At 40.4% G+C, this 27,351-nt stretch overlaps 1 protein-coding gene across 4 annotated transcripts in view; it reads right to left on the reverse strand.

The window, feature by feature from the left end:
• The window catches only part of NRG1 (neuregulin 1), a 566,300-nt gene that overhangs the window by 233,550 nt on the left and 305,399 nt on the right, over window positions 1-27,351 (reverse strand). For 2 of the 4 annotated variants that reach the window (XM_055134829.1, XM_055134749.1), the window contains exon 1: window positions 4,870-5,153. The exons of 1 other annotated variant lie outside the window; for it this stretch is intronic. In XM_055134829.1, the coding sequence (XP_054990804.1) occupies window positions 4,870-4,963 (94 nt within the window). In that variant the 5' untranslated portion in view covers window positions 4,964-5,153. Of the gene's footprint in view, window positions 1-4,447; window positions 4,469-4,869; window positions 5,154-27,351 lie in introns of those variants that run through there. One more of the 4 variants, XM_055134970.1, reaches the window with a different exon arrangement.

Below are 27,351 nucleotides of genomic sequence, written 5' to 3' on the forward strand. Positions count from 1 at the left end.
TAAGGTCACATTTAAATTCTGACTTTAAGAATACTAATCAAATATTCCCATTATTCCAAGAACTTGAAACACTGAATAATACACATCAGATGCTCTAATGAGGAGTGAGGAAAGAAAATCACGAACAATGAGAATTTATTAAATGCATAATTCTATTTCTATTCAGAAACATCTGCACTTTATTTTATAATAGAATATTGTACTGTTAAACTTGATAAAAAGGTTTTCTTACTGAGTATGTTAACACACTTTCTTTTTCAGTTCCTACACTTTGTATGCGTCCCTAAAGAGATTATGAATTCTCTATAATAAAGTGAGTTTCAGGCATCAACTCCTAAGTGTTGTTGAAAAGGAGTCAGGTTTCAAAATCTTCTCAGAGTTTGAAACCTCAACATTTTTCTGCCAGAGATAAAATTAGGTTGCACCTCACTCTACTTTCAATATTTAGACTGAGTTCAGAGCTGTTTTCATAATACATACATGCAGTTATGGCATCTGACATACTTGTTCATTTTTCTCTGTATTTACAGGTAGTATATATTAATATTTATACTCACTCTAATCTAAGGCCAGCTATGAGTTATTTTCTACCATAAAAGGCAAATTTTGAGAATTATCAAATATCTTTGCAGAGACGCAAAGATTATTTCTTAAAAGAGAGCTAACGTTTATTGGGTACTTACTGTATGTTGGGAAATGTTTAGAAAGTTCCCATGAATTATCTCCCTTAAGTCTCATAACAACTTCATGATGATTATAATAACAATAATAATAAAATCCCAATTTTACAAATAAGGGAACTTTATATAATAAGATCGAGGAACTTTCCAATGGCTACAGTGTTTAGGCTGCAGCAGAACTAAGATTTAAACCCAGAAAATCTGGTTGAAATGCTGAAAACAAGGCTATCCTGTATCTTGCTGCCTCGTGGTTAGTTAGGCATCAAGCATTTTAAACAAGGGGTAATAAGGCACAAAAATCATTCGTTACACTACCCAGAACATGCAAAGATAAACAGATCCCTATTAATAAATGTACAGTGACCAGCACAGTAGTGTCTAACATGTAGTAAGAAGTTGACTACTCTCTACTCGTCCATAACTTCTGAATTATATACATATTATCCTCCCTTTTGTCAGTGTCATTATACCACTTTGCAGATATGAAAACAATAGCTCAATTTCTCCCACACTACTTCAAAATAATTCTTGACAATAAATCCTACTACATCTATACATAGTGTTTAATGTTTTTAATAGTTACATAAGTGCTTACAAGTAACCAAGTTGAAACACATCACTGGACATTCCTCTTGCTCTATCAACAAACACTGCCTGTTAGTGACAGGGCACTCCATATCCAAGAATGCTTGTGGAGTCACTTAGTTAAAGCAACAGGTGGGTGATGTCATCTAGGGCTTCTGATCACTTGATGTTTCTACCACTTGCTCTCACAAATGCCCCTTCAGCCAGGAGAGAAGTCAGACCCAACAGTTCTAACACAAAGTTTAATGAATTTGTTCCAGGTCATCCTAGAGTAACTGGGAAAAGAAAAGGAAATGCCCTTCACAGTGCTTTTGTTTGTCTGCTTTGGAGGAAGGGGCTTTGGTCCACACCCGGCCACGTTCAGGGCCTACTCTCGGCTCTGTACTCAGGAGCTGCTCATGGTGGTGCTCAGGGGATGAAACTGGATTCAGCCATACACAAGATTAGCACTTTATTCATTATGTGCCGTGTTTTCATGAAAAAGAAAATGAGGGCAAGAGAAATGTACAAAGGAAGTTTAAAGCCAACTATCAAATGGGAAAATAAAAACAAAATAAAGGGCCTAAGACATAATTACAACATTAAAACATTTGCCAGCACTTGGACCTGGTAACTGCCTACAGTCCCCTGAGCACTGCCAAAAGAGTCACTTCTAAACATAGAACCAGGAATAACTCCTCATCGCCACTAGGTGTGGTACATACTCTGACTCAAAGAAAATAGTTCTGGGTTTTGTAATTGAAGTTTTAATTTTTTTAAAAAAAGGATATCAAGGACAGAATGGTGGCAGAAAAATGACATCTTACAGCCATCTTACAGACATCTTCTAGCCTCGTTCTCCCTCTCGGAGAACCTGGCAAGCTACTGAGAGTTTCCTGCTCACATGGGAGAGCCTGGCAAACTCCCCGTGGCGTATTCAGATACCAAAACCAGTAACAATGATGGGTCTCATTCCCCTGACCCTGAAAGAGCCTCCAATGTGACACCATCGGGAAGGACGCTGGTGAAATCTTGGGGCTAGGATGAATGGAGATGGTACTGAGACCGCTTGAAAAATTCGACGATCAACAGGATGATGATGATGATGAAACATAGCCATGAATGTGTCATATACCAGTCACACAGATCACATGAAGTTAAGTTCTCTTCCTCTGAAAATGTCCTTCCAAAAGATGTGTTTATGCCTCTGCACATATACCACACACAGCGGGGCTGGGTTCTCTCAGCATGATACCTCCCCTGACTGCCTTGCAGTAATGCTGCAACTGCCACAGAGCTGATGGGCTGTTACATGTGTACCTTCAGGGGTGGTTTTGAAAAACGGGTAAAATGGGGTTTGAAGAATACAGATACGAGACGTGAGTCTTTGGGCAGGCTTGGCAAAGGACAGGACTTGTAGTTACGGCTAGAGTTTGTTCCAGCAAACTAAAGAGTATGAGAAAAGGCTGAGAAAGAGTCCTGGGTTTCTGCCACCATTTGTCACTGCTAGTCACATACTCCCCTGCAGGAATTATGCAGCCAGAAACTTACAAGCAAAGTGACAAGGAAGGAGAGACCCTGACTTCCATAGTAATACTATTGAGAACCTTGGACTCTCTCATTAAAGATAGTTTCAAATTGGCCATTCTTTATAAACTTGGATTGGGGCCACACCCAAGGGTGTGTGACGTTGCTCTTGGGGGTGTTCAGGGACCCCATCCAAAGTGCCTGAAAGCAAAGCATGCCCTTCAACCATTTGGACATCTCCCCAGTCTTACCATTCCTTTCAAATTCAAGAGAGAGCATATATTCCTGGATCATTTAACAAGCGCAAGGTGCCCTGAAGGTGGGGGTGGTGAGGTTAGAAAGCCATCCTCAGAGACTAAGATACAAAACTCACACCGTAGGACCAAGATCCAAGTCCACCCCCAATACTTCCAAAAAGATATCAGAATAGTATTAAAGATGCCAACCTCTTTGGTTTAGAGAAAATAATTGCTGTAGAACTGGAAAGGAGGGGAGAGCCTCCAAGAAAGTGCTAGAACTGTGTATAGAGAGACTATTAAGATGTCACAACGCAGCTGTATCTCTAGAAGATAAAATTCGCAGGAAACAGAAATGTTTGTTCCCAGGTTCTGCCCCCTTCCCTGACTCCCTGAACTACCCACCTAAAATGCTCCAATTGAGGCACTACTGCATTTACCCTTGACAAAATGCAAACCTATTACCTGATGTGGATGCTATTTCATAGGCCACCTGTTTTCTGATTCACCAGGCCGCCTTGAGAGGGCCACAGAAACTTCTGAAGGCAGGGCAGGAGAACCACATCACAAACTGCAGCCCTACAAATAACTCCTCCAATCTACAGTTTCAGTGCAGTGAAGATCTCTTACAATTTACCATGATGAACTTTTGATAGGAGGATAGGAAAAGTCATCTAGAGGGAGAAACCAGCTTCCCACTTTACACTTGATGAATAAAAGACTGTCAACCACCTCAAAAACACAGTAAGAAAAACCCTGAACACACACGCAAGGAGTGTAAAGGAAAGGTACTTAAAGTGACTTCTGATTGGCAGTATCTTATTCTGGAAGCATGCACAGGAATAGTCAGTGGCCAAACAATTACTCTCTGTTCAATTTCTGTTTTGCTCAGAACCTGCCTGATGTCTGCCAATAAGCCAGTTCTAAAATGTTATCAGTGATGCCAATAAAGAGAAGTCGTTATTGTTTTTTTTTTTTTCTGCAAGGAACAGGAAAATACTGTTTATGTTTTTCGGCCTTAATATAATCAATAGCTACTGCATTAACTTTCAGAAGAGCTTTATAAAATGGGGTGGGGGATCAATTAACACCCGAGAAATAAAATCCTCCTATCAACTTGATTTTTTTTAGCACTTACTGATTCTGGATACGTTCTCTGTGCTGGACAATATCCAAGTCATCAGCCCTTCTTAGAGAATTCGAGTTGAAACTACGGTTCGACCGTGTTCGGGTTATCAGACACAACTGGCTTCCAGACAGCCCCAACCGCCGTTCTACTCGATTATATAACCAGTAAGAAACTAGGCTCAACAATTCATATTTATGGGTTTTTTTTCCCCCTTCCCTTTCTTTCTTTTTTCTTAAATTTTCTCCCCGCATCTTCACCTCTTGGGAACAAAACCCAGCTTTGACCAAGAGGTCGGGAAAAGTGCAACTTACTCCGCCGAAAGTTTGCGCGCCCACTCGGGACGGACCCGGCTCGGGGCCCCCTCGGCTTCGGACGGCTCCGCTGCCCCCTCGGAACCCGATCCCGGCCCGATCGGAGTCCCAAGTGCGCCGCGCGCGCCACCCGCCTCCCGCGCCGCGCGCCCCCCGCCCCGGCGCGCCCCGGCCGCGCGCCCCCTGCCCAGGCGTGTCGGTCCGGGTCCCGGTCCCGGTCCCGGTGCCGGTCCGGGACGGGCCGCGCGCGGTCCGGGGACCGGTGCTCGCCTCCCTCGCTAGAGGGCAGCCGGCCCCGCGCGCACGGCGGCCGCGGCTGTCCCGGCGGGGAGCGCGGCGGGGCTCGGCGGCGCGTGTCCCAGGCGCGCGGGGGTGGGCGCGGGGCGCGGGGCGCGGGGCAGGTGCGGGGGGCGGGCACTCACCTGGGCCAGTGGCCCCCGCGGCCGGCCTCCTGCCCGCGCCGCGCTCCTTCTTCCCGCCCGGCTCCCGGCCTGCGCCCGCGCGGCGCTCGGACATCTCGGAGGCGCGCCCGGACGGGCACCGCGTCGGGGCGGTGGGAAGCGAGGGCGTCCCCGGGGGACGGCCGGGGGTCGCGGCCCGCGCGCTTGGCACCGACGCTCCGTCCGCGGGCGCTGCCGTCGCTGCGCCGCTCGGCCCGGCCGCGTCCCGCAAGTTGGGGGCCGGCGCGTCGCCGCCTCCTTTTCTACCGCCCGGCGGCACCCACCTCCCGCCCGCAGGTTGGAGGCCGGCGCCTCCCTCGCACCCTCCCCCGGCGCGCCCCCTCCCGTCCCACCACACCCCCACCCCGAGGCGCCGGCGCCACCGGGAGGAGCTTGCGCTCGCCGCCGCCGGCTGCCGGGGAGCCCCGACAGGGGTCGCTGGAAGCCGCAGGACCTCCCGGAGGGGCTCCGGCCCGCGCGCAGAGACTCGGCCCTCGGACCCTGCCCTCGGCCGGGGCGCAGCCACCCCGGGGGGCGCCCCAGGGGCGGGGGCGGCTGCTCCTAGGCCGCGAGTAGTGCGGAGCAAGCGGCCCCCGGGGTGCGCGTCTCGGGGAAGACCCCCTCCAAGGGTCCCCGGCCTTACGGACGCTTGGGGAGCACCCACTGGGTTGCGCTGCCTCTTGCACACGGGCGGCGCGCTCGGCCCTCGCGGGGCAGCAACGTGCCTGTCCCGGTCCTCGCCTCCTCCCTGGGGCCCCACGGGAGCCGCGGGAAGCTGGACTTTTCGAGCGCCAGACCCCGAACCCAGTGCACGGCGTGGGCAAAGCCTCCCCCAGAGCCCAGCTGCGGGGCGAGCGCCCCCCACGCCGCGCGCTAGGCAAGGGCAGCGCGACTTGGGGGGCGGGGGGTAGGCAAGAGTGATGGATGGAGCAGGAGCGCGCGGGGACCTTCATTCATTGCTGCCGCCCCTCGGAACGCGCGTACCGGCCTCCCCTTCCCGTGTCCTCCCTCTGCTGGAGAAGTCTAAAAAGCGGCCGAATCAGAAAAAAAGGGTGGCACCCGGCCGCAAAGGACAAAAGTTAAAAGACCAGTTTCATCTGCACTGTGAAATGATCCAGAATCACGGGAAGAAAACGCGCTTTGGGGACTCTGCGACGCCCCCGTGGCCAATTTAGCATCCAGTCCAGGGACCGACGGGGGGTGAGCAAGGGGAGATGGGAGCCGTCCTCCTCCGAAAAGTGCTCGCGCCCCCTTCCACACTAGCTCCTTATTTCCATCCCGGGGTCTGGCTGGCGGGGTCATTCCCTGTCTCGGTTTCCAATCAACACAATTAAAACGAATGTTTTCAACTCTGGGGTGTCTCCTTGTTATGTCCGTGGGAAGAAAGTAGCAAAAATACTCATTTTGAAACGGCCTTAAGCCAAAGATGATTTTTTTTTCCTTTGCGTAATCTACATTTCAATAAGAAACAATTTTGTTGGTTGAACCATGGAAACCTGTCTAAACAGGGCTGCTCTCTTTCTTTGACAAGTTTGAATCCCGGTATCTTCAACCTTCTAACAAACACCACATACTTGTTCTAGTGAGCTGTAAAAATAGCTAAATAATGGGAAAGGTTATGAATATTTCCTAACAGCACTATAATATTCCAGAGTCCGGGGTCAAATGGAGCCTGAATGTTGGCTGAAATAACTGTGCTTTCCCAGGAGAGGCCACGGCTTTGCCAGCAGGAAACAGCAAAACTCAGAGACCAGGAACCTTTCAACCAGACACTTGAACTTCAGGGCTGAAGGCCTCTGAAAACCGAGCAGCTTCAGAGTAATTAGTTACTCTTCAGAGTAACATGTTACTAACATGTAACAGCAGCTACATGTTACCAGGGATATCCTTATTTTAGAAGGCATAAATATGCGGGGAATAAAAAACGGTTTAGGATTTTCTCAAAATGAAGAGGCAGTAGCCAAGTCTATCACTGTCACTGTCACTGTCATCCCATTGCTCATCGATTTGTTCGAGCGGGTATATCCAATACGCACGGGTAGCTTGCCAGGCTCTGCCTTGTGGGCTCCATACTCTCAGTAGCTTGCTGGGCTCACCAAGAGGGGCGGAGGAATGGAACATGGGTTGGCCGAGTGAAAGGCGAAAGCCCAACTGCTGTGCTATCTCTCCAGCCCATAGCCAAGTCTATAGCTACGAAAATTCTATATTTCAATCACTTTTTAACTTTTGGTGTATCTAGATATTTTACTTCACAAAACAGCATTAACTCTTTGTTATAATAATTTTTCCAATGAGATTAATGGAAGAGCCTACAAATGATCTATTTGAACAAATCTACAATAGCAATTGTTACTTACTGGCAATTCTTTCCCAGGGGATCATTTACATTATTTATGACTAGCTACAATAGATTAAACAAGGAAAAATATTACTTTCAATAGTGAAAACAAATATTAAGATTTACCAAGATTGTCCTTCAACTATTCATATCTGTAGTCAGGAAGTGGAATTGTTTTTTTTTTGCGTTTTTTTTTTTTGCATTTTTGGAAGTGATCCAAACAGAAGGGAGAAAGAATGAAGATTATTTTTGTTTTGATAAGCAAAATATGAATTTTTTATATGATAATCTATCTTCCTGGTATAAACCTACTAATTTGTATTTCAGCTCTCCTGTAACAGAGCATGTCAATATGTCAACATATCTCAACTCTTCAAAAATTTGAGTAGGGATTTTATATAAACAGTTGAAAAATAAAGATAGGAAAAATTAAGGTCTTCAAATGATGGTTTAAAATCATGTGTCGTAACAGTTTTCTTTGACTAGCTTATGTTTTAAAGAACGTAGGCTTAGACTCTGCAAAGATCAGCCTACTCTATTCTTTCTCTCAGTAACTCCATCTTGAAAAGTAACCCAAGATTTGGGGGAGTGGATGAGGCTAAGGCTGGGCTAAGGTTCAAAATCAGGATCCCTGCATGTAAACATGCACCCCAGTGTTCCAAGTCACCTCCTGGCCTCCAAAAGAAAGTCTTTAAATGGAGAAGAATTAAATGAAAGAACATTAACTTGAAGGTAGAGTGCATTTTTGGCAAACTACTGTGCATATTGACAATAACGGGAATTTAATTTCGAGTTTTTGAAATAGTTATTTTAATTTTTTATGAACGTTTAATGAAGTAATTTGAGCTCATTTAAATAAAAATTACCGTTCGAAATGTTTGGAACAAAATTGGCATTAATGAAGATACATGAATGAAAAAGAGAAAATCTCACTCACCCAACATCCAAACAACTACTAATTGTGTATGATTTGTTCATTCATTCATCAACTTTTACTGAACTTAAATCCTGTGTCGTAGAAAAATGAGAAGCAAAGTCCGCAGCTCTCATTTAGCTAGAACTTTGTATAGAAGCCTTTAAAAACACATTCATTGTTATAATAGCACTGTAGCACTGTTGTCCCATTGTTCATCGATTTGCTCAAGCTGGCACCAGTAACGTCTCCATTGTGAGACCTGTTATTACTGTTTTTGGCATATTGAATATGCCGCGGATAGCTTGCCAGGCCTTGCCATGTGGGCGAGATACTCTCGGTAGCTTGCTGGGCTCTCTGAGAGGGACGAAGGAATCAAACCTAGGTCAGCCGTGTGCAAGGCAAACACCTTACCCACTGTGCTATCGCTGCACTTAGTTATAATAAGAATTGAAAACAGGGCCAGATCAGTATTCCGGGAACTAGAGCACACAAATTTGAGGAGATATTGTAAAGGTAAATAACAGAAAGTTAAAAATACAAATGTAAGGGCAGGGGGAAAGTCCAGTGGATAAGGCATTACTTTGCAAGCAACTGATCTGGGCTCGATCCCTAGTAGCTCATATGGCCCCCTGAACCCCACCAGGAGTGATCACCAAGTACAGGGACAGGAACAAGCCATGAGGACACTGAGTGTGCCCCTCCCCCAAAAAAGAGAGGCGCTGAGAATGTGATTTAAGGGGTAATGGGCACGCTTAGCTTACATAAGATCCTATGTTTGGTCCTAGCATTGCCTTCACTCTGAACATCACCAGGAGCATTCCCACTGTCCTTCACACTGCAGAGGTACCACAGAGATTGTGACTATTCACGTGCCATGCTATCTCTCTAGCACCCTGCCAGCCTCATCATAGCCAATTACATTTTAGTAATTGACAATTGAGGATATATAGAAGTATTTAGGTGTAATCCCACCAATAGTCAACATCCAGAGACTATAAAACCAAGCTCCCAGAAGAGAGCGACGCAGTCTCTTGCCCCCTGCACCTGGCTGTCTTCACTGGGGCCCCTCAGAGGGGCTGGGTTTCCTTTCTCTCCCACACCAAGCAGAGCCTTGACAGTTGAAGACCACCAGAACCCAGCCACAGCCATGCTCAAGGCCACTCTCCACACATTCGGACGAGCCTCACGCATGAAGGGACCGGCAAGAGGAACCCAGGTGTGCGGGACCCGGGGCTGAGACCTCCATGCCTGCTCGGATTGGGACTGGGCCTTCTCCACCCAGAACCCCCATTTTCAAGTAGCTTGACAGCCACACCCACAAACTGCGCCCGGTGCCATGTAATCCCACCAACGGCCAACATCCAGAGACTATAAAACCAAGCTCCCAGAAGCCCGTGGCCGAAAAGCAGCTGCGCGACATCTATTAGCCTTCCTCCCTCTTGGAGAACCTGACAAGCTACTTACAGTCTATTGCCCCCACAGGAGAGCCTTGCAAGTTCCCCATGGCATATTTATATCCCAAATACAGTAAAAGATATATACATACCTCTTGGAGAGCCCAGCAAGCTACCAAGAGTATCCCGCCCACACAGCAGAACCTGGCAAGCTACCTGTAGCATATTCGATATGCCTAGAACAGTAACAATAGGTCTCATTCCCTTGACCTGTAAGAGCCTCCAATCATTGGGAAAGATTACAGGGCTGAGTGTAATAGAGAAATTACTGGTGCCCGCTCAAGTAAATTGACAAACAATGGGATGACAATGACAGTGACAGAAGTACTTCATATAAACTATGTATGGAAAAAAAATAAAACTATGTATGAGTGTACTTCTGTTTACCTGATGGCATTTTTCAATGACAACGGTGCTGATAATACCAAGCATGACACTTTGGAATAATTATTTATGATATTTTCCAAGAAAAAAAAACATTAAGTCCTTACTTGTTGTTAAAACTTCTAAATACCTTAAGATTTGTGGTGATAATTTTGCCAAAATCATATAAAAAATATCCCAAGAAGGATAAGTATGTTTGTTCTTAAATTGCTTTTGCATTTTAGGTTATAATTACTGTAGATTACACTTACTGGCTCCAGGTCCTCCATTGTATTTTTACAAGGTGCAAGTGAGACCAAAATAAGAGAGGGGGGGAAAAAAAGCAAAGATGTCTGGTAACAGTTCAAAATCTACAAATACATCTCTGTTAGAAGCTATTTCCTCTCCCAATTAAATAACTTTTCATTTCATATACCAGTGATAAATATACATGTGGTTATAAACAGTGTACAATAACCATATTAGAGATTTGTTTGAGCTCAGATTTATTTCTGCTAAGAGTTTACTCCCTTCCCATTTTCCATTACCAGGCAGCAAAATGAAAGATATTTCTTTGTGCATATTTGGGGTTCAGATTCTATGTACATCTAACCTATAGCTGAGAGAAAGATCCATCTGCTTCCACGTATTTTAAATCATTCCACAAAAATCCTTTCCAATCTTCTTTTCTGCCTAGAGTCACTTTATTCATTATTATTATTATTTAAAAAATCACCCCTATTAAATTTTTAACAACATTAAAATCGAAATTTCATGTTGTAAGTGATAAATGAGTACTTCAAATATCTGAATATATCTGAATATAAGAGTAATTTAACAGATCAACTCCTTTCTTTTGTGTGTCCCATAAGAGACACCTGGTAGAAAGCATTTCCAAAACAGATTGTAGTATATAGGAAATTACTTTGTAATGTCATCATGATAACTGGGCTGAATGGAATAAAAGTCTGACTCGCAGTACTCTATCCCTGGCACAGGCATGTAAGAATACCACAATTATTCCTTCTTCTCTCCCACATAATTCCTTCTAACTTTCTTACTAAATATTTATGAATACCCCCTCCCCACATTTGTCCCCCCACCACCCCCCTCCACCTCCTGATAGAGCCCAGTACTTACTTCATATATTTGACTTGACTAGGGATTTTGTTTTTAGATTTTGAGTGTTTTGTTTCTGAGTTGAGAGCCAACAAGATCGAACTTCTCAGAGCAATGATACAGTCATCTCCACCCTGGAACTGGGCCTAGAACACAGTTTGCAACTGACCAACTTTCAGCACATTCTATGTTGCTGAGCTTTTGTGTATGTATGTGTTTGAAAATATATATCTTTCAATTCTCATTCATTTGGGAAAAGGCTTTCACAAGTATTAATGCAAGTCAAGTCATCTTAAAAAGAAAATTTAGCAGAACAATTAGCTTACTTGACAGAAACCAAATGACCGTTCAAAAAATAACTGGTGACCAATCATGCAGAAGATTACATTCTCATGGAATATGTTGTCTTTTCTGCTTAATCATAAAGCTTGGCATAGTCCCAACTCTTTCACGTAGGTGCAAGATAGAAACCACTTAATTTAATGGTGTGGGAGAGCTCTGGTTTTGCTTAGGGTTTCACCCAGCATGTGAAAGTTTGGGGACTAAAAAATTCTAAAGGAGTTATTATTCAAGCCTCGATAATGGACTGAATGTTTAAAAATAGGTTTGGACTGAGTTATCTTTGTTGAGTTTTAGAGTGGACTCAAGCCTCTGAGATCCCACCACCGTCTTTCAGGCACAGAAACTCATAATTCTAATGGAGATTCCTGTCTTCCAGAAAGACCCAAACCAGCCCTGCTTTTGTAGGTTGGAAGAAGTGTCACTTAATTAGGTGTCCCATGTGTAGCCCTGGAATTGCATGGCTGTGCCTCCATTGTTTTTTCCAAAAGATAAAAGAAGGTTGAAATTCGCGTACCTTTGCATTTCCATGGTAGTAAGCAACCCAGAAAGCCAGCACTGTGCTAGAATTCTATCATTGTATATTGAGGTTAGTTGCTGAACCATCTTATCTCAGAAGTACACTATTAAGAAATACAATATACTTTTTCTCCACTCATTTTTTCCTTTAAAAATTTCCTCTTTTTTCCCTATAACTTACCTCAAAAGCTTTCACATGAGTATTTTTAATTCTTTGCCTTCCTTGTCCTACTCATATCTTTAAGATCTTTAAGTCACCCCAATTATTCAGTTTTCTCAATGAGCATTTTCTTCACCCACTTGAACAAAGAAGCCATGATTTAAAAAACTATTTTAAGTGCCAGAGCAATGATACAGCAGGTAAGGTGCTTGCCTTGGACGTTACCAATCTGGATTCAGTCCCTGGCATCCCCTATGGTCCCCTGTGCCCACCAAGAGTGATCCCTGAGTGCAGAGTAAGTCCTGAGTACCACTGTGTGTGGCCCCCCCAATAAAAACGAATCCCCCCAAACTTTGACCTTTTCCTTTCTTTCACTACCACTCTTAATTCTTTGACTTACCAATTCCAGAAATCTATCTCCACCCCCAACTCACCACTTATCAAATCGAACTGTACGCAATTCACCAATCTTCCTATCATACACATCTTCTCTTCTGTCCTTTTACTCAGGAAACCTGATACACACATCATTTCGAAACATCTAAATATCAGTAGTAGAATTTACCTTTTCTCTGACTCACAATAATATCTCAGTAGTAGAATTTAGCCTCTCTCTTTATTTTAATCCTGTTTCCCTTCTACCTGCCTCTGAAGTGCTATACTAATGGCTAACTTAAAACTGTTTTTATTTTAGCAACATAATAATAATCCCATGTAAGTTACTTATCATCATCATTGCAAGTGCTGATAATTCACAAATACACTTGCTTACCAGTTTTATATCACTAGTCCTCTATCCCAGATAGCTCAATCCGAACATGTCCAAAGTACATATGATTATTCCTATCCCTCACTCTATGAATAAAAAAAAATGACAGAAAATCCTTAGAGTCAGACTGTCTAATACAAGGGCTATAGCATTTTCCTTGCATGTGGTGAGCTTGTTTTGATGCTGACCACTTCATGGTTGCCCACGTACCACCAGAAATGATAAAAGATCTCTCCCCATTTCCCACCCCCACCTTGCACACCGTAGTACTGTTGCACTGTTGTCTCCTTGTTCATTGATTTGCTCCAGCAGGCACCAGTAATGTCTCCATTGTGAGACTTGTTGTTACTGTTTTTAGCATATCAAATACGCCACAGGGAGCTTGCCAGGTTCTGCTGTGAGGGCGGGATACTCTCAGTAGCTTGCCAGGCTCTCCGAGAGGGACGGAGGAATCGAACCCAGGTCAACAGCGTGCAAGGCAAATGCCCTCCCCACTGTGCTATCGCTCCAGCCCCCTTCCCAGACTTCTTAGTCATCTGGTTCTTCCAGTTCCAGTGTATTCAGCTCTGAAGTAGCCTATATATTCATCCCTAGCCTCCTTTCCTCTCCCACTACTCCTTGGACCAGGCCTTTGTGAGTCCACCTCTCACTACTTCAGTTCGAGTCCATCCTCCCTCTAACTACTTTCCTCAAATATAGCTATTGTCTTGTTTTTCTTGCATAATAATTCTGTGGGATTGCTGTTGCTATAAAGTTGAAATTTCTCTTTAGAAGGTAGATTGTTGTTACTATAAAGTTGAAATTGCTCTTTGGAAGGCAGATAAATTTCAGTGCCACAAAAATATTTAATTGCTAGTTCATCTGATGTGCATCCTGTATACTCCTGTCATGTTCAACTAAAACTTATCTTATTTACGTGCCTTCAACAACACTGGTATACTACATAGAATTTTCTTGTCCTTTTCTATCTAGTAGAGTTCTACTGTTACTCTTCACCCCAAACCAAAACCTATCTTTTCAATTTTTCTCCCAAGGCTCCCTAACAGGATCACTTGCTGGAGAACTTGTGACTTTCTTATGTCATTTCAGTTTAACATCTACATTAATATAACGGGGAAAAAATCCCCCAAACCTCCCCTTCTGCTCCTTAATTTTAAAATGTTGTGTCTCTCTGTAAGGAAGAAATGGTGCCTCAATTATAATTTCTTTATCTCCTAAAAGGACACACACACAAACACACAAACACACACGCACAAATAGGCATTAATGTATTCAAAGAATTCACAATTATATTTAATTTAAGTCAGAAAGATTGAATAGCAGTTGAAGAATTTTGAAATCCTTCCAGACTTCACTTTTTATTTCAATACAAACTGGACTTTCCTTCAATAATCACAACTTTTCTAAGTCCTGCTGATTCACTTATGATTACAGGCTCTAAGAAGGAGGCTAGCTGGTTTTTTTCAACTACATTTCTAGATGTTTAAATCCACTTTCCCCCCTTGTTTACCCACACTATGCCTTATTCCCCCCCCTATTTTTTTAAAAAAAGGCATAATCATATCAACAACTGTTACTCAGGAGCCATCATAATGAGGTATCATATGAGTTCAGCTAAATCCTTATTTATGAATTCCTCCAGAAAGAAAAAAATATTTATTACAGATAGTCTTTGCTTTGATTTCTAAAAATTCTAAGTCTATATCTGGAAGAAAGAAGCAAAGAGTTCTTTGAATAGATTATGGCATTTCATGGCTAAAGATATCTCCCTTTAAGAGGTGCATGTTCAGCAGCCCCATCTACCAGCTCCAACCTCGGCCATGTGTTCTAAGATCTCCGAGGGTCCCAGGCCACTGCTGTCCTACATAGAAGCCTGACAAAGGTCTGCCTTTCTCATTCAAGGGAGTCAAACAAACACTTTGAATTCTGCTGCCGATGCTTTGGAGCTGTCTCCTCCAGTAAAACGGGTGGAGGATGGAGGTTGGGGAGTGTTAGAAAACCTACTGTGACTTGTCACTGTTGGGAGAATTAAAGGTACTCTTTGGAGTCAAGTGGCCAACACAGTTGGCCCTGGGGGAATGGCAGCCCTTTTGGTAGCAACTGTCCCTCCAATCCTAGGGGCTTATAGCTCCTACCAACCCAGCTGAGCTTTCCCCAAACATTACTGAATCCAGCCCAACTTTGTTAGAAGGAGCTTTATAGTAAACTGTCACTGTCACTGTCATCCCGTTGCTCATCAATTTGCTCGAGCAGGTACCAGTAACATTTCTATTGTGAGACTTGTTGTTACTGTTCTTGGCATATCAAATATGCCATGAGTAGCTTGCCAGGCTCTGCCATGTGGGCGGGATTCTCTCGGTAGCTTGCTGGGCTCTCCAAGAGGGACAGAGGAATCAAACCCAGGTTGGCCGAGTGCAAGGTGAATGCCCTACCCGCTGTGCTATCAATCTAGCCACTTTAGACAGGTAAAAAAAAAATCTTAAAACCGATCTAAATATTAAATGGATAATTACAAATTGTCCCAGACCACTGTTACTAAAGGCTACAAAGAATTAAGAACAGCTTAATAAACACATATTTTTATGAATTTGAAGTTTTCACCACACAATTCTTAATTTCCTTCCTGTTGTAATTCCTTCCCAGGTTTTTGTGGAACAAAGGAATCTAAGAAGAGGAGAAAATAAGGTCAGTGGGAAAACTAGTACTTGAATAAGTAGAATGTTATCAATCTAATAACTATAATTCTAATTCTACTCATAAGGTTCCTGTCTCTGGCTACCCACATCATGAGATCACTTCCACTTAGTGTGGGTGGGGTCTGTGGACTTACAAGAAAGGCTGGGTCTTTCCTGAAGATTCTGCAGCTGATTTGAAGGAGTAGCTGCCCTGTGATGAGAGGGTCCTAACTGGGCCTCCAGGGGCCTTGAGGGCTGATCTGAAAACCAGTAAGAGAACCGGTACTTCAACCACAGGTAACTGAATTGAGAACATGAATGACCTGGAAGAAAACTTGAGTCCAGGTTAGAACATAGTACTGTTAATACCTTGATTTCAGCCTCCTAAACTCTTAGGTGAGAACTCCCATATGCTTGCCCAACCTTTTGATTGACATCACTGAAAACTAGCAAATGTGTGCTTGTTTCTGGTTGCTAAGATTGAGGTACACAATAATGATTATAACAAATTATTATTGTTATAATTATGATAAGCAATTATATATAACAAATTGTGTAATTATAATAAATTACACACAAATTATATGTAACAAATATATGTATCAAATTATAATTTGTTGCATAATAATAGTAAGCAAAAGCATTAATTCAAAAAATACTTTAATGTATATGATACTTTAGATCTCAAGGTAAAGTAGGGGATATTACAAGTAGTGAGTCTGGGAAATAGATTAACTTTCCCAACATTGCCATTTCCTAGTTCTATAGATATGGGAAATCACTTAACTTCCCTATCGTATATTTTCTTGCAAAATTAGGAAGTGACAATGAACAAGATGCACCCAGGTGCTTTTGAGAGTTAAAAAGTATCTAAAATTCTAGAATTAATCAGTGCTGGCAGGGATGTGAGGGAAAAAGGAAACATCATTTACTATTGGTGGAATATAACCTGGTTTAACTTCTGTGGAAAAATAGTGTGAAGACTTCTTACAAAATTGCAAACAGAGATAATATATCAGTTCCATTCCTTGATAACATAAAATCATTAACTTTAAAAGAGAGAGTCTTCTTTATTCACTCTGCTCTACTTATAGTAGCCAAGACTTGGAAACAAGCTAAGGCCCAACAACAGATGAGTGGAAAATGAAATTCTACTTGTTATAAAAGACAAAATTTTGAAATTTGTATTTCCTTAGAATGCGGATGAGACTGGAGGTTTTCGTAGTAAGCAAAGTGAGTAAGATGGTTGACAAAATCTGGAGTATCTCATTTGTACATGGACTACAAAGAAACAAAGCAAAGGAATACACAATAGTTGGTGAGACAATCCTGAGATACTGCCAGCAGAATTGAGTTTGGGAAAAGGGTGAGGAGTGGGGACTGAGGGGCAACTGAGAAATGACCTCTGCACAGTGGTAGAGGGATAGTAATACTTACATGATGGGGGTAGTGCAGTAATACTGAATGTATAAAACAAATATATCCATACTATTGTAAAGCAGGATACCTCAATTTTAAAATAAATAAAAGTTCTTTTGCATTATATTATATTTTACATTCTTGGGCTGTAAGACTCTTATTTTCTGAAAGGATAAAACTAGATCCAAGGGAAATAACTTGAAAAAGTTCACCAAGAGCAGACGCTCAAACTAGCTTCACAAATCCTGATTCCCTTTGTTTTTAAAGCATCTTAGTCTCCACCTCTTCCCCTGAGCTTCCACCAGACGCACACACATCTCCCGCACTCCAAGGAGGTTTATGAGCCTTGTCCACAGGTCCAAGGAGGACCAGAAGAGTTGTGGCTTTTCCCCCCCCCTATTTTCAGAAGGTGGAGGCTTGTTTTATTTCTCAGAGGGATGTTCTGGGTATATGTTTTCTGCCAAAATAATCAGTGAGATAAAGTGCCTGCCACGGAGATGAATGCTATATAAACTTTGATACACATTATGTGGACATAAATAATAACATTTCAGCTCAAAATATATATCGCAGTCTAAGGATTCATTAGGGAAATGTATACATATTCTTAAGGAAGGTCCATGGTCCTGAAGCAGCAAAATTTTGGCATGGAGGAGACAAGGTGCTTAGCTGTGCTGTTTTTCTCTGCTGTGTAAGTTTTTATCTGTTGATCTGTATAAATAACCCAAATGGTGACTTCATTAGGAGATAGAAAAGCAGAGTAAGAATGTTTCAAGTCCACAAAATCAGCTTGAATAAAATTATAGTTATACTGTTTATGAAAAAAACGATTCCTCTCAAACAAGATTTAATATACTACTCATGTTACTAGATGAACTTATCTTCTTCTCCCAACCTCATTAAAAACATGAAACACTTCCCTAAAGTCAGTTTGGCTCAAATGTGTTTTTCAAGGAAAGTTGTGGTATGCATTAACTAATTCCAAGAAACCGAAGTAATAAAATATGTCCATATGCTGGAACCATTTGAGAATGCTACATATAACGCATTTTAACTCAGTCCACAAGTTGACAATATAGACAAAGTCATATGGATAATAAAATAATAAATTGAGGCCAATTTTGACAAATTGGACCTCAAATCACAGGATGTTAGAATTGTATCTCAATCATCCCTATTGGCGTAATAAAACATAATTGGACATCAGTGTTAAAGCTTCTCATAAACTATGTCTACTTTTTCAACTTAAGTGTTCTGTTATGCTGGCAGACTAACACTTATTTACGAAGATCTTCCATCATATATCTTTCTTTTTTAAAAAATCTTTAAGTTACATATGTGCAACCAGTAACAGTCAAGTTTCAATGTACCAAACTTCCTAGAGTCCTTTCTTGGGGACCAGACTCATTTTGTTGTAGTTAACTTTCTATTCTTTAAAGTTCTCTCAATTTCACTCCTTTTCAAGGATACTACAGCTATAGTTTGACAAATTTGGTAAACATTCAGACACATTAAACAGGGTTTTCTTTATTGACGTTGGACTAAAATTTTTCTTTAACTCTTCAAGTCATGGCTTTTGCATTATGAACCTTGAATGTTTTAGATCCTTTCCTGCTGCAGTTCCCATCACCACATTACTATGTTTTGAGAACATGGTGTTTCAAAGCCTTACCTAACCTTTTTGGATAAGAGATATAGGACTGGAAAGAGCATTCTTTTCTTTTCTGTCACCATTATGATATCTATTTGCTCATTTGGACCATGAATACCTAAAACACAGTTCTATTTGCATACATTTCTTATAAAAACTTAAGTACAAAACAATATTTTTAACCTAATCTGAACTAATCTTTTTCTATATTGCAAATCCTAGAAAATAAAGACCATGTCTGATTATATTGCTCATATGTCACTGATCAAAACTCTGCCTTCTAGAGGATGTATGCATATTATTTTACAAGGAAATAGGTAGTAAATTTTTTGAGGGTGGATTATATGCAATGAAATCATTGTCTTTTTTATGGTCGTGACAGAGAGTCTCTTGCCCACACGCCTGGCTGTCTTCCCCAGGGCCACTCGGAGGGGATGGGCTCTAGCTTCCCTTCCCGCCCCAAGCAGAGCTCCCGGTGGCCGAAGACCACCGGAACCTAGCCACAGCCATGCTCAAGGCCCATCTCCACATGTTCGGACAAGCCTTACGCATGAAGGTGCCAGCAGAGTAACCCAGGTCTATAATCCCATTAACGGCCAACATCCAGAGACTTAGGAGCAAGCTCCCAGAAGCGATGTCTTACAGCCTACTTCTCCCTCTGGGAGAAACTGGCAAGCTACTGAGAGTTTCCTGCCTACATGGGACAGCCTTGCAAGCTTCCCCTGGTGTCTTCATATGCTAAAGCCAGTAATAAATTGGATCTCCTTCCCGTAATCCTGAAAGAGCGTCCAATGCGGCATCGTTGGGAAGGCCGAGTGGAGAGAGGCTTCTAAAATCTCAGGGATAGGACGAACGGCAACATTACTGAGCCCGCTTGAGAAATCGACGATCAACGGGATTTCGTGATCGTGATTCGTGACAGTCCTGACTGTAGTGCTTTTTACCTTTTGGGTCTGTTGAAGATGTTTGGTGAAGTTTGAATAAATCTATTTCTAATATATATATTTAGTTAACTCACAGTGTTAAATTTAATAGATCCCGATTTTTTTCTCTTACACAGGGCTAGTTTTTAACAAGTATTCCGAAGAAGAAATGAAGTAAATAGTTTTAATGATTATAAAACAATATTCATTCAAGAGTTGCCTGAGATTCTGAAATAGTCTGTTCAGAAATTGTTCCAAAGGAGAAAAATAGCACACAGCTGAGTTACTTAAGTTAAATTTACTAAAATCAATTATCTAGTCAAAACATAAAATTAGCTGCCCAGTGCGACCAAGTCTAAAATTAAGAAATAGAGGTCTTTTATATTATTTTACATTTTAATATGTATAATGTATATATAATTTTAATATGTATAATAATAATTTTAATATGCATTCACAGCCACATGACCTCTTATAGTCTACTTCTCCCTCTCAGAGTACCCAGCAAGATACAGAGAGTGTCCTGCCCACTCGGCAGAGCCTGGCAAGCTCCCCGTGCATATTCAATAAGCCATAACCAGTAACAATGATGGGTCTCATTTCCCTGACCCTGAAAGAGCCTCCAGTGTGGCACCATTTGGAAGGACGAGTAAAGAGAGGCTGCTAAAATCTCAGGGCTAGGACAAATGGAGAAGTTACTGGTGCCTACTAGAGTGAAACGATGAACAATGCGATGGCAGTGATAGAGATGTATAATAATTATTATACATAATTAATTAGAATTACTTTTATTCTACTTAAATTTCTCGACTTTTATATCCTGATTACATGCTGTTTCCAAAAGAGTCTTAAGATTATATTTTCAAGGTCAAGCTCTTAATAGTACTAATGTTTTCGTGTAGGTTGTTGGTAATGATCTGCCTAAATGTTATCATAGGAAACAGCATACGTCCTCTATTGTTTGTATATATGTTTATAAATACACAAGACAGCATGTATTTCTCTCAACATTATGAAATCTATGAAAGTCCTTCCACATATGCTAACTGTGAAAATGAAAGAATTCTCTCATTTTAGATTTTTAAAAACTCATCAGCAGTCACATCGACATATAATACAATTAGGTATAGATTTTTGTATAAAATACTAAGAAACTCAATGAAAATGGGAAAAAATAGCAAGCTACAGAAATAAGACTTTTTCCTAAACTATGATAATTGTCTGAAAATTTTGCTCTGTTGTTACATGTTTAAAATTGCTGTTTAAATTTTTGTTTTGTGGGGAATTATTAAAACAATAGCACAATAATGAATGGCTAATATGCTCATAAAATGTGTTTATTATTGGGTCTTTCTATATACAAATCTTTAGAAATACATCTCCACAAAATTTCTATTAATACATGATCAAGGGAGTCCATTAAGTTACAGGAACTCTAAATAATAACTTGATTAAAAAGAAATTTTACTGAACAGAGCATTATCAGTCATATCGATTATAATTTAGAAAATTATATGTCTCAAAGCAAAGTTTCTATAAAAGAAATGATAACTGTTAAAGGAAGCTTGATAAACACAGATGTTAGAATATTTTTTTCTCTTTTTTAATTTAATTGGATTTCAAGTGAAAACTTGTTTTGTTCTTGTTAAGCATTTTAATTTTGATAGGAAATTATAGATACTTTGAAATAATTGAAAAGAATATTTTGATGGGGGAAAGATATTTTTGAAAACATATTAACTTCAATCAGGCAGAAAGTAAAATCTTGTTCTGATTTATAAAATGTTCTGATTTATAAAAAAAGTAGATATAAGCCATGTTAGCAAGTAGCATACTTGAAGGTCACAGTGATCTTTACTTGATAAATGCAAAATATCATTAAAGCATAATCCAAATGTGTTAATTCTTGAAAATTAGGTGAATTACCCAGTATCCTACTGAATCAAGGCTCTACTTATTTTGTGTTTGTGTGATTTTCAAAAATAAATAATTGGTTGTTATAATAATCACTGATATTGAAGTCACAATTTTTTAGTAGTCCCAGAATCATTTAGGTGTATACCTGTGATCTAGGTGCAATTAGTTTGTACCATCAAAACATGCTTGTATTGGACCATAAATTAGAGTCACTTGGGATATAAAAGATTTTTGTTGGGATCAATTTCTTTGTTGGAATTTAGTTACCACAAACATAATATTGACTTACATGCCAGGCATTGTGCGAAATATGCAGTTACGATAATAAAACTTCATCAATGCCTCTATGAAACATTTGTCATTTTATAGATACTTAAGTTAGATTCTTAAGTTTTTAAGTTCTTACAAATCTATCTTAGACTATGTACATATGGTCTCTTAAGTAATACTAAAACTGTTTCCAAATTTTCAAAACTTTTAGGTATCTGAAGTATCATTTTACACTGCAACAACAGCATTTGAAAATGTATTTTTTATTCAATTTGCATAGTTTGTTTTTTGTAGAATCTGCTTTTATAACTTAGTTAAAAATGCTTGACAGAGAAACAATAAAAATTGGACTCTTCTTGGTGATATTGTCAGAGTAATTTTGCCTCTAAAAGTAATCAACATGTAACTAGCTTTTATTTGCAGGGGGGAATAAGAAACATACGAATAAAATATACTGGCTTCCTTGGAAGTACTTATAAATGACTTAGGTTTTCTTTCCCTTTAATTAGGAGAATCCAGGAGCTTATAGTGTGTTCTCAGGGCTTTTTTTTCTTTCTCTCTTCTTCCTCCACCCATACTTGTTTTTAAAATTTACATTAGAATTTTATGTTCAGTACTTTCCTACTTATTTTTCCCTCTTTATTTTCACTAACACAGACAGCATATCTCAAACACATTTTTTTTTTTGCTTTTTGGGTCACACCCGGCGATGCACAGGGGTCACTCCTGGCTCTGCACCCAGAAATTAACTTCTGGTGGTGCTCAGGGGACCATATGGGATGCTGGGAATTGAACCGGGGTCGACCGCTGTGCTATTACTCCAGCCCCACTCAAACACAAATTTTAAGCCCCAAATACCTAATTGATATGAATAGATAGTTTGCTTGGGGGTAGTAAAATGGTTACTCAATAAAACAAGATGCTTAAGTTTTACAATTGACACCTTTACTAAAGTATTAATTTTTTCCTTGCCCCCCTCCAATTAGTTTTTATCTGGTTATCACAAAAGTATATTGTATGCAGATAAATCCAAGCGAAGAAAAATAAATGTAAATATCAATTAGATTTAACTGAGAAACCTCGAATTTAAATTCAACAACATGAGGCACCAGAGAGATAGCACTGGAATTAAGGCAATAGCCTGGAATGCAGCTAACACAGTTTGATCCCTACCAACACTGAGCTCTGCCATAAGCTATACTTGAGCATAGAGTCTGGAGTAAACCATGAGCACTGCTGAGTATTACCCCAAAATAATAAAAGTAAAAACAAATTCAACTTCATAGTTACCAAAATATTTTTTTAGTTTACAAATGAAACATTTACTGGGAATGGTGTTTGTAAATATATCCACTGAACTACTCTAGAAAATATTTTTCACAATTACCTATAAATATTTAGTGAACTATTTGGCCTCTCATGCTTTTGGTTAAATTTCAAATTGAGATCATGATTGGAGTGAGACACTCAATTCTCCATGGTGAAGGTTAATTTGTGATCATTTGTCATCATCCTTCTGACTTCCTTCAGTTAACATGAAATATTCCAGTTCCATTCAAGTTGCAGCAAATGATTGCACTATTATTTGCAACTAAAGAGTATTCTATATATATGTATATTTACAAACATATATGTATAAATATATATTACGTGGGTTGGAACGATAGGCCAGTGGGTAGGGCATTTGCCTTGCATGCAGATGACCTGGGTTCTATTCCTCCACCCCTCTCAGAGAACCCGGCAAGCTACCGAGAGTATCCTGCCCACACGGCAGAGCCTGGCAAGCTACCCATGGTGTATTCGATATGCCAAAAACAGTAACAACAAGTCTCACAATGGAGACGTTACTGGTGCCCGCCCAAGCAAATCGATGAGCAATGGGATGACAGTGACAGTGATATATCACATGTTTATTATGCACTCTTTGGGCACTAGGTAGTTTCTATGTCCTGGGTATTGAATTAAATGCTGAATTAATAGGTATTTATAGGTGTAGGTGTTTATATATCTTTTTGAAAGAACGTTCTTGTGCCAGTATGTCAGAATATTCCGTGGGATTCCTGAGTCGTACGGGAGCTCTATTATTAGTTGTTCGAGATTCTCCATATTATTTTCCACAGGGGTAGGAACCAGGCATCATTCCCAACAGCAGTGCAGAAAGTTCCTTTTACTCCACATCCCTGACAAACAGATTTTTTTCTAGAATTTTATATATCTGCCAAACCACTAGACCCCAAAATACTTAAAGCATGGAACCTAAACATAATAATTAAACTTTAAAATGTATCTGTCAAGGGGTCAGGTCGAGGGGTAGGAGGTAAATCTTGGGTAATTAGTGGAGGGATGGGGTTATGGAGCGGGGAGATTGGAGGTGGCAGCAATGGGTTCCTGAAACCCTGTTGGATACAATTTTCTAAATCACGGTATACAAAGAAAAATGTTTTTTAAATAATTCATCATCTAAAAATAAGTGATATGTTACAGTTCCTACATTTTCTATTCAAAAGTAGGGAAAGGGAGAAATACTCTGAAAATAACCAAGAAAAAAGAAACCATGTAACAACAAATGAGTAGAATTTTTATCACTCATATTTTTTTAAAAAATGACCTTTGTATCAAGATACAGTAAACTAGATTAATACCTTCAAATTCTGCTTGAGTTTGTGGATTGCATAAGTTTAATCATCCATATTCAACACTGCCTGCTATGTCCCATGCTTTGTTTTGGATTACAGGGGCACAGTGTAACTGAAGTAAAGCATTGTAATAGTAAAGCTTATTTACACTTGGACAATAAATAACTCAAATAAATGCATAACCACTCAGTGCTTTTAAGTGAAAATCATAATCATAAAGGGAAGACAGAGTAAAAGAGTGCTAGCAGTTTGTTAAAGAGTGGTAAGGAAAGCCTAACTGCAAGAATAAGGCTTAAGGAGATGGTTCAACAAGCATAAAAGATTATGCCAGTTGGGATCACAACAATAAGTACCCCAAATTTAAAAATAGTAATAGGGGTTGGAGGGATAGCACAGCAGATAGGGTGTTTGCTTTGCACATGACTGACCTGGGTTCCATCCCCGGGATCCCATATGGTCCTCAGAGCACTGCCAGGAGTTGTTATTCCTGAGTGCAGAGCCTGGAGTAAACTCTGAGCATCACTGGGTGTGGCCCCAAAAATAAAACTGATAAAGATAAAAAATAATAATGGTAGTTATAAAAGCTTTGCCATAGAAATAAACTTGATAACAATAGAGGAATAGCAATGAGACTAGAATTGTATGAGCAAGGAGGCGATCATAGATCATAAGACAAAGAAGAGAAAAAGACAGGCTGGGTCTCTGGGCCTTGGAGGAAACTGTAAAAGCACGAATTAAATTCTGAGTCTTTATGAAGTTTTCAGATAATTTTACTAATAAAAGTAACATGATCTAATAAATATATTTTAAAAGACCACTTTGATTATTTGGAGAGACTTTTAGTGAAACTGTAGAATTATGAAAACTGAACAAATTATCTGATGGGCAAGGGGCACAGATTGATAGCAAAGTTTGAAGAAGTGAATGGACTATTATATATTCTAAAAATGGAGCTGGGAAGCTATGTTGAGTGAAAGTTATAGTTGGGAATCTAAAGATAACAACAGAGATGGAGGGACTTTGACACATAGTGGAAGGGAGACTGCAATAGTTTATACACTAAAAAATTAATATTAACACTATAGTAGCTACATTATATCAACAAGAAAATGTTATATACAAAAGAAGAGAAATAAGAAAAACCTACTAGATAATCATCAGAGCAACTGGGTAAGGGTGACATTTACTGCAATTTATTGAGATATAGTGACATTTAAATGCAATAGGATTTGATGGCAGAAATTATAAAGAAATCAAAAATTATATATTAGTTATTAAATTTTTAGATGTTCTGCATTCTAGTGTAGATACCAATAGGATGCTCTCTGGAATTCGCACTAGAGATTAAAAATTGAGAAGTATCAAAATAGTGATGCAATTTAAAGTCACAACACTGGATTTCTAAGGTAGAGCATTTGATTACAGAAGGCTAGACCATTACATATAGATTTCAGTGACATTCAGAAATCAGGAAGAAAAGAGAGAATGAATAAGACACGGTGTCAGGGGCTTGGGGTAGGGCAGGGAGGTGAGTTATCCCCAAATCCAGGGAAATGTAAAACTTTAAGTACAGACTAGATTAACTGCTGCTTGTCATATGAGTATGATGAAATTCTCACTAAACTTTGAAAGATTGAAGTCATTCTTGATAAGAGCAATGAAGGGAAAGAGGATGGGTACTTCCAGTTAGACAAGAAACTTAGGCATGTGCTTCCTATCTGGACAACTCTATGCTTGGAACTATCTAATATATACCCCAATCTACTCATTGGTATTATCCCTAAGTAACCTATTTACCTTCAAGTTGTGCTACTAACCAACAGGATGTGGTGAAAGATATGGGCTTTAACATTTCTGATAAATTTTAGAGAATGGTGGCACAGTGGTTTTTTAACTCGTGGCTTCCATATTGCTAGGTGAAATTCACCATTGCTTACTTAAATGAAGCAGGCTGCCAAAAGAAGAGAAGTGTCTTATAGGACTAAGGTTGATCTCTGCCCAACACTTACCAAGAAACTGAGGGTCTCAGTTCAACAGCTCAGAAGAAACTAAAACCCAATAACTACTTAAACACAGATGTGGAAGCCTCTCTTGAAGTCTTCACATAAAACTCCAGTCCTGAAAAAGCGCCTGAGTGAAGAAGACCCACTGAAACCAGGATAAGAATGCTAACTTGGGGATGTTGTTTGAATCTTCATAACTGGTTGCAAATTAAAGAAAGAAAGTTATCTGGGGACAGAGTGATCGTATTGTGTAGGGCACTTGCCTTATATGCAGCCAACCTGAGTTTAATTCCCTGCACCCCGTATGGTTCCCCCAGCCCCATATGGAACCTCCCATAAACCAAGCCATAGCCAGGAGTAAGGCCTGAGCACTGCATGGAAAGGCTCAAAAGCCAAAAACCAAAATAAAACAGAATTGAAATAAAAACCCTCAAAACCCAAAGCAATAGATAACTACTGAACCTTTCAAATTATCAGTAAAGTGTAAGAAAATGAAGTAAATATATATCAACTCACAAGAAAACAAAAGTCTAAGAGATAAAACAAAGATAATACTCAAATTTTGTCAGATAGGAAGCTGATAGATTAGTACTTAGTTGGGTTGAGACCTGAAGAACTGAATGAAAGTCTGAGTAAGAAGCGTTTTGAGCCGCTGATCCACTCCAACACCTGGAGTAGTGATGACTAAGTCTTTCCCACGTGGCGGGAGACAGGAAGTTTACTCTGGGAAGAAATAGAGGCAGAGAGATTTGGAGCTTGGAGACACAAATCAAGAGAAGTGTAAATATGTGTCCTCAGATTGAAAATAGGGCAATTAAGTGAAAGCCTAATTTAGAATGACGGTGAATTCCACCTTCCTGTCTTTCCCCAGTTTCCAGAAAGCAGTAGTCACCTCTGGGCTCACTCCCCAATTTCAAGAGAGCAGTGTATCTTCTATCATGCAAAGACACTTGATTCCTTAGTTTTAGTTGTAAGGGTCTGATATTGTGTTGG

The sequence above is a fragment of the Sorex araneus genome, chromosome 1, assembly GCF_027595985.1.
Source record: "Sorex araneus isolate mSorAra2 chromosome 1, mSorAra2.pri, whole genome shotgun sequence".
NCBI lineage: Eukaryota > Metazoa > Chordata > Mammalia > Eulipotyphla > Soricidae > Sorex > Sorex araneus.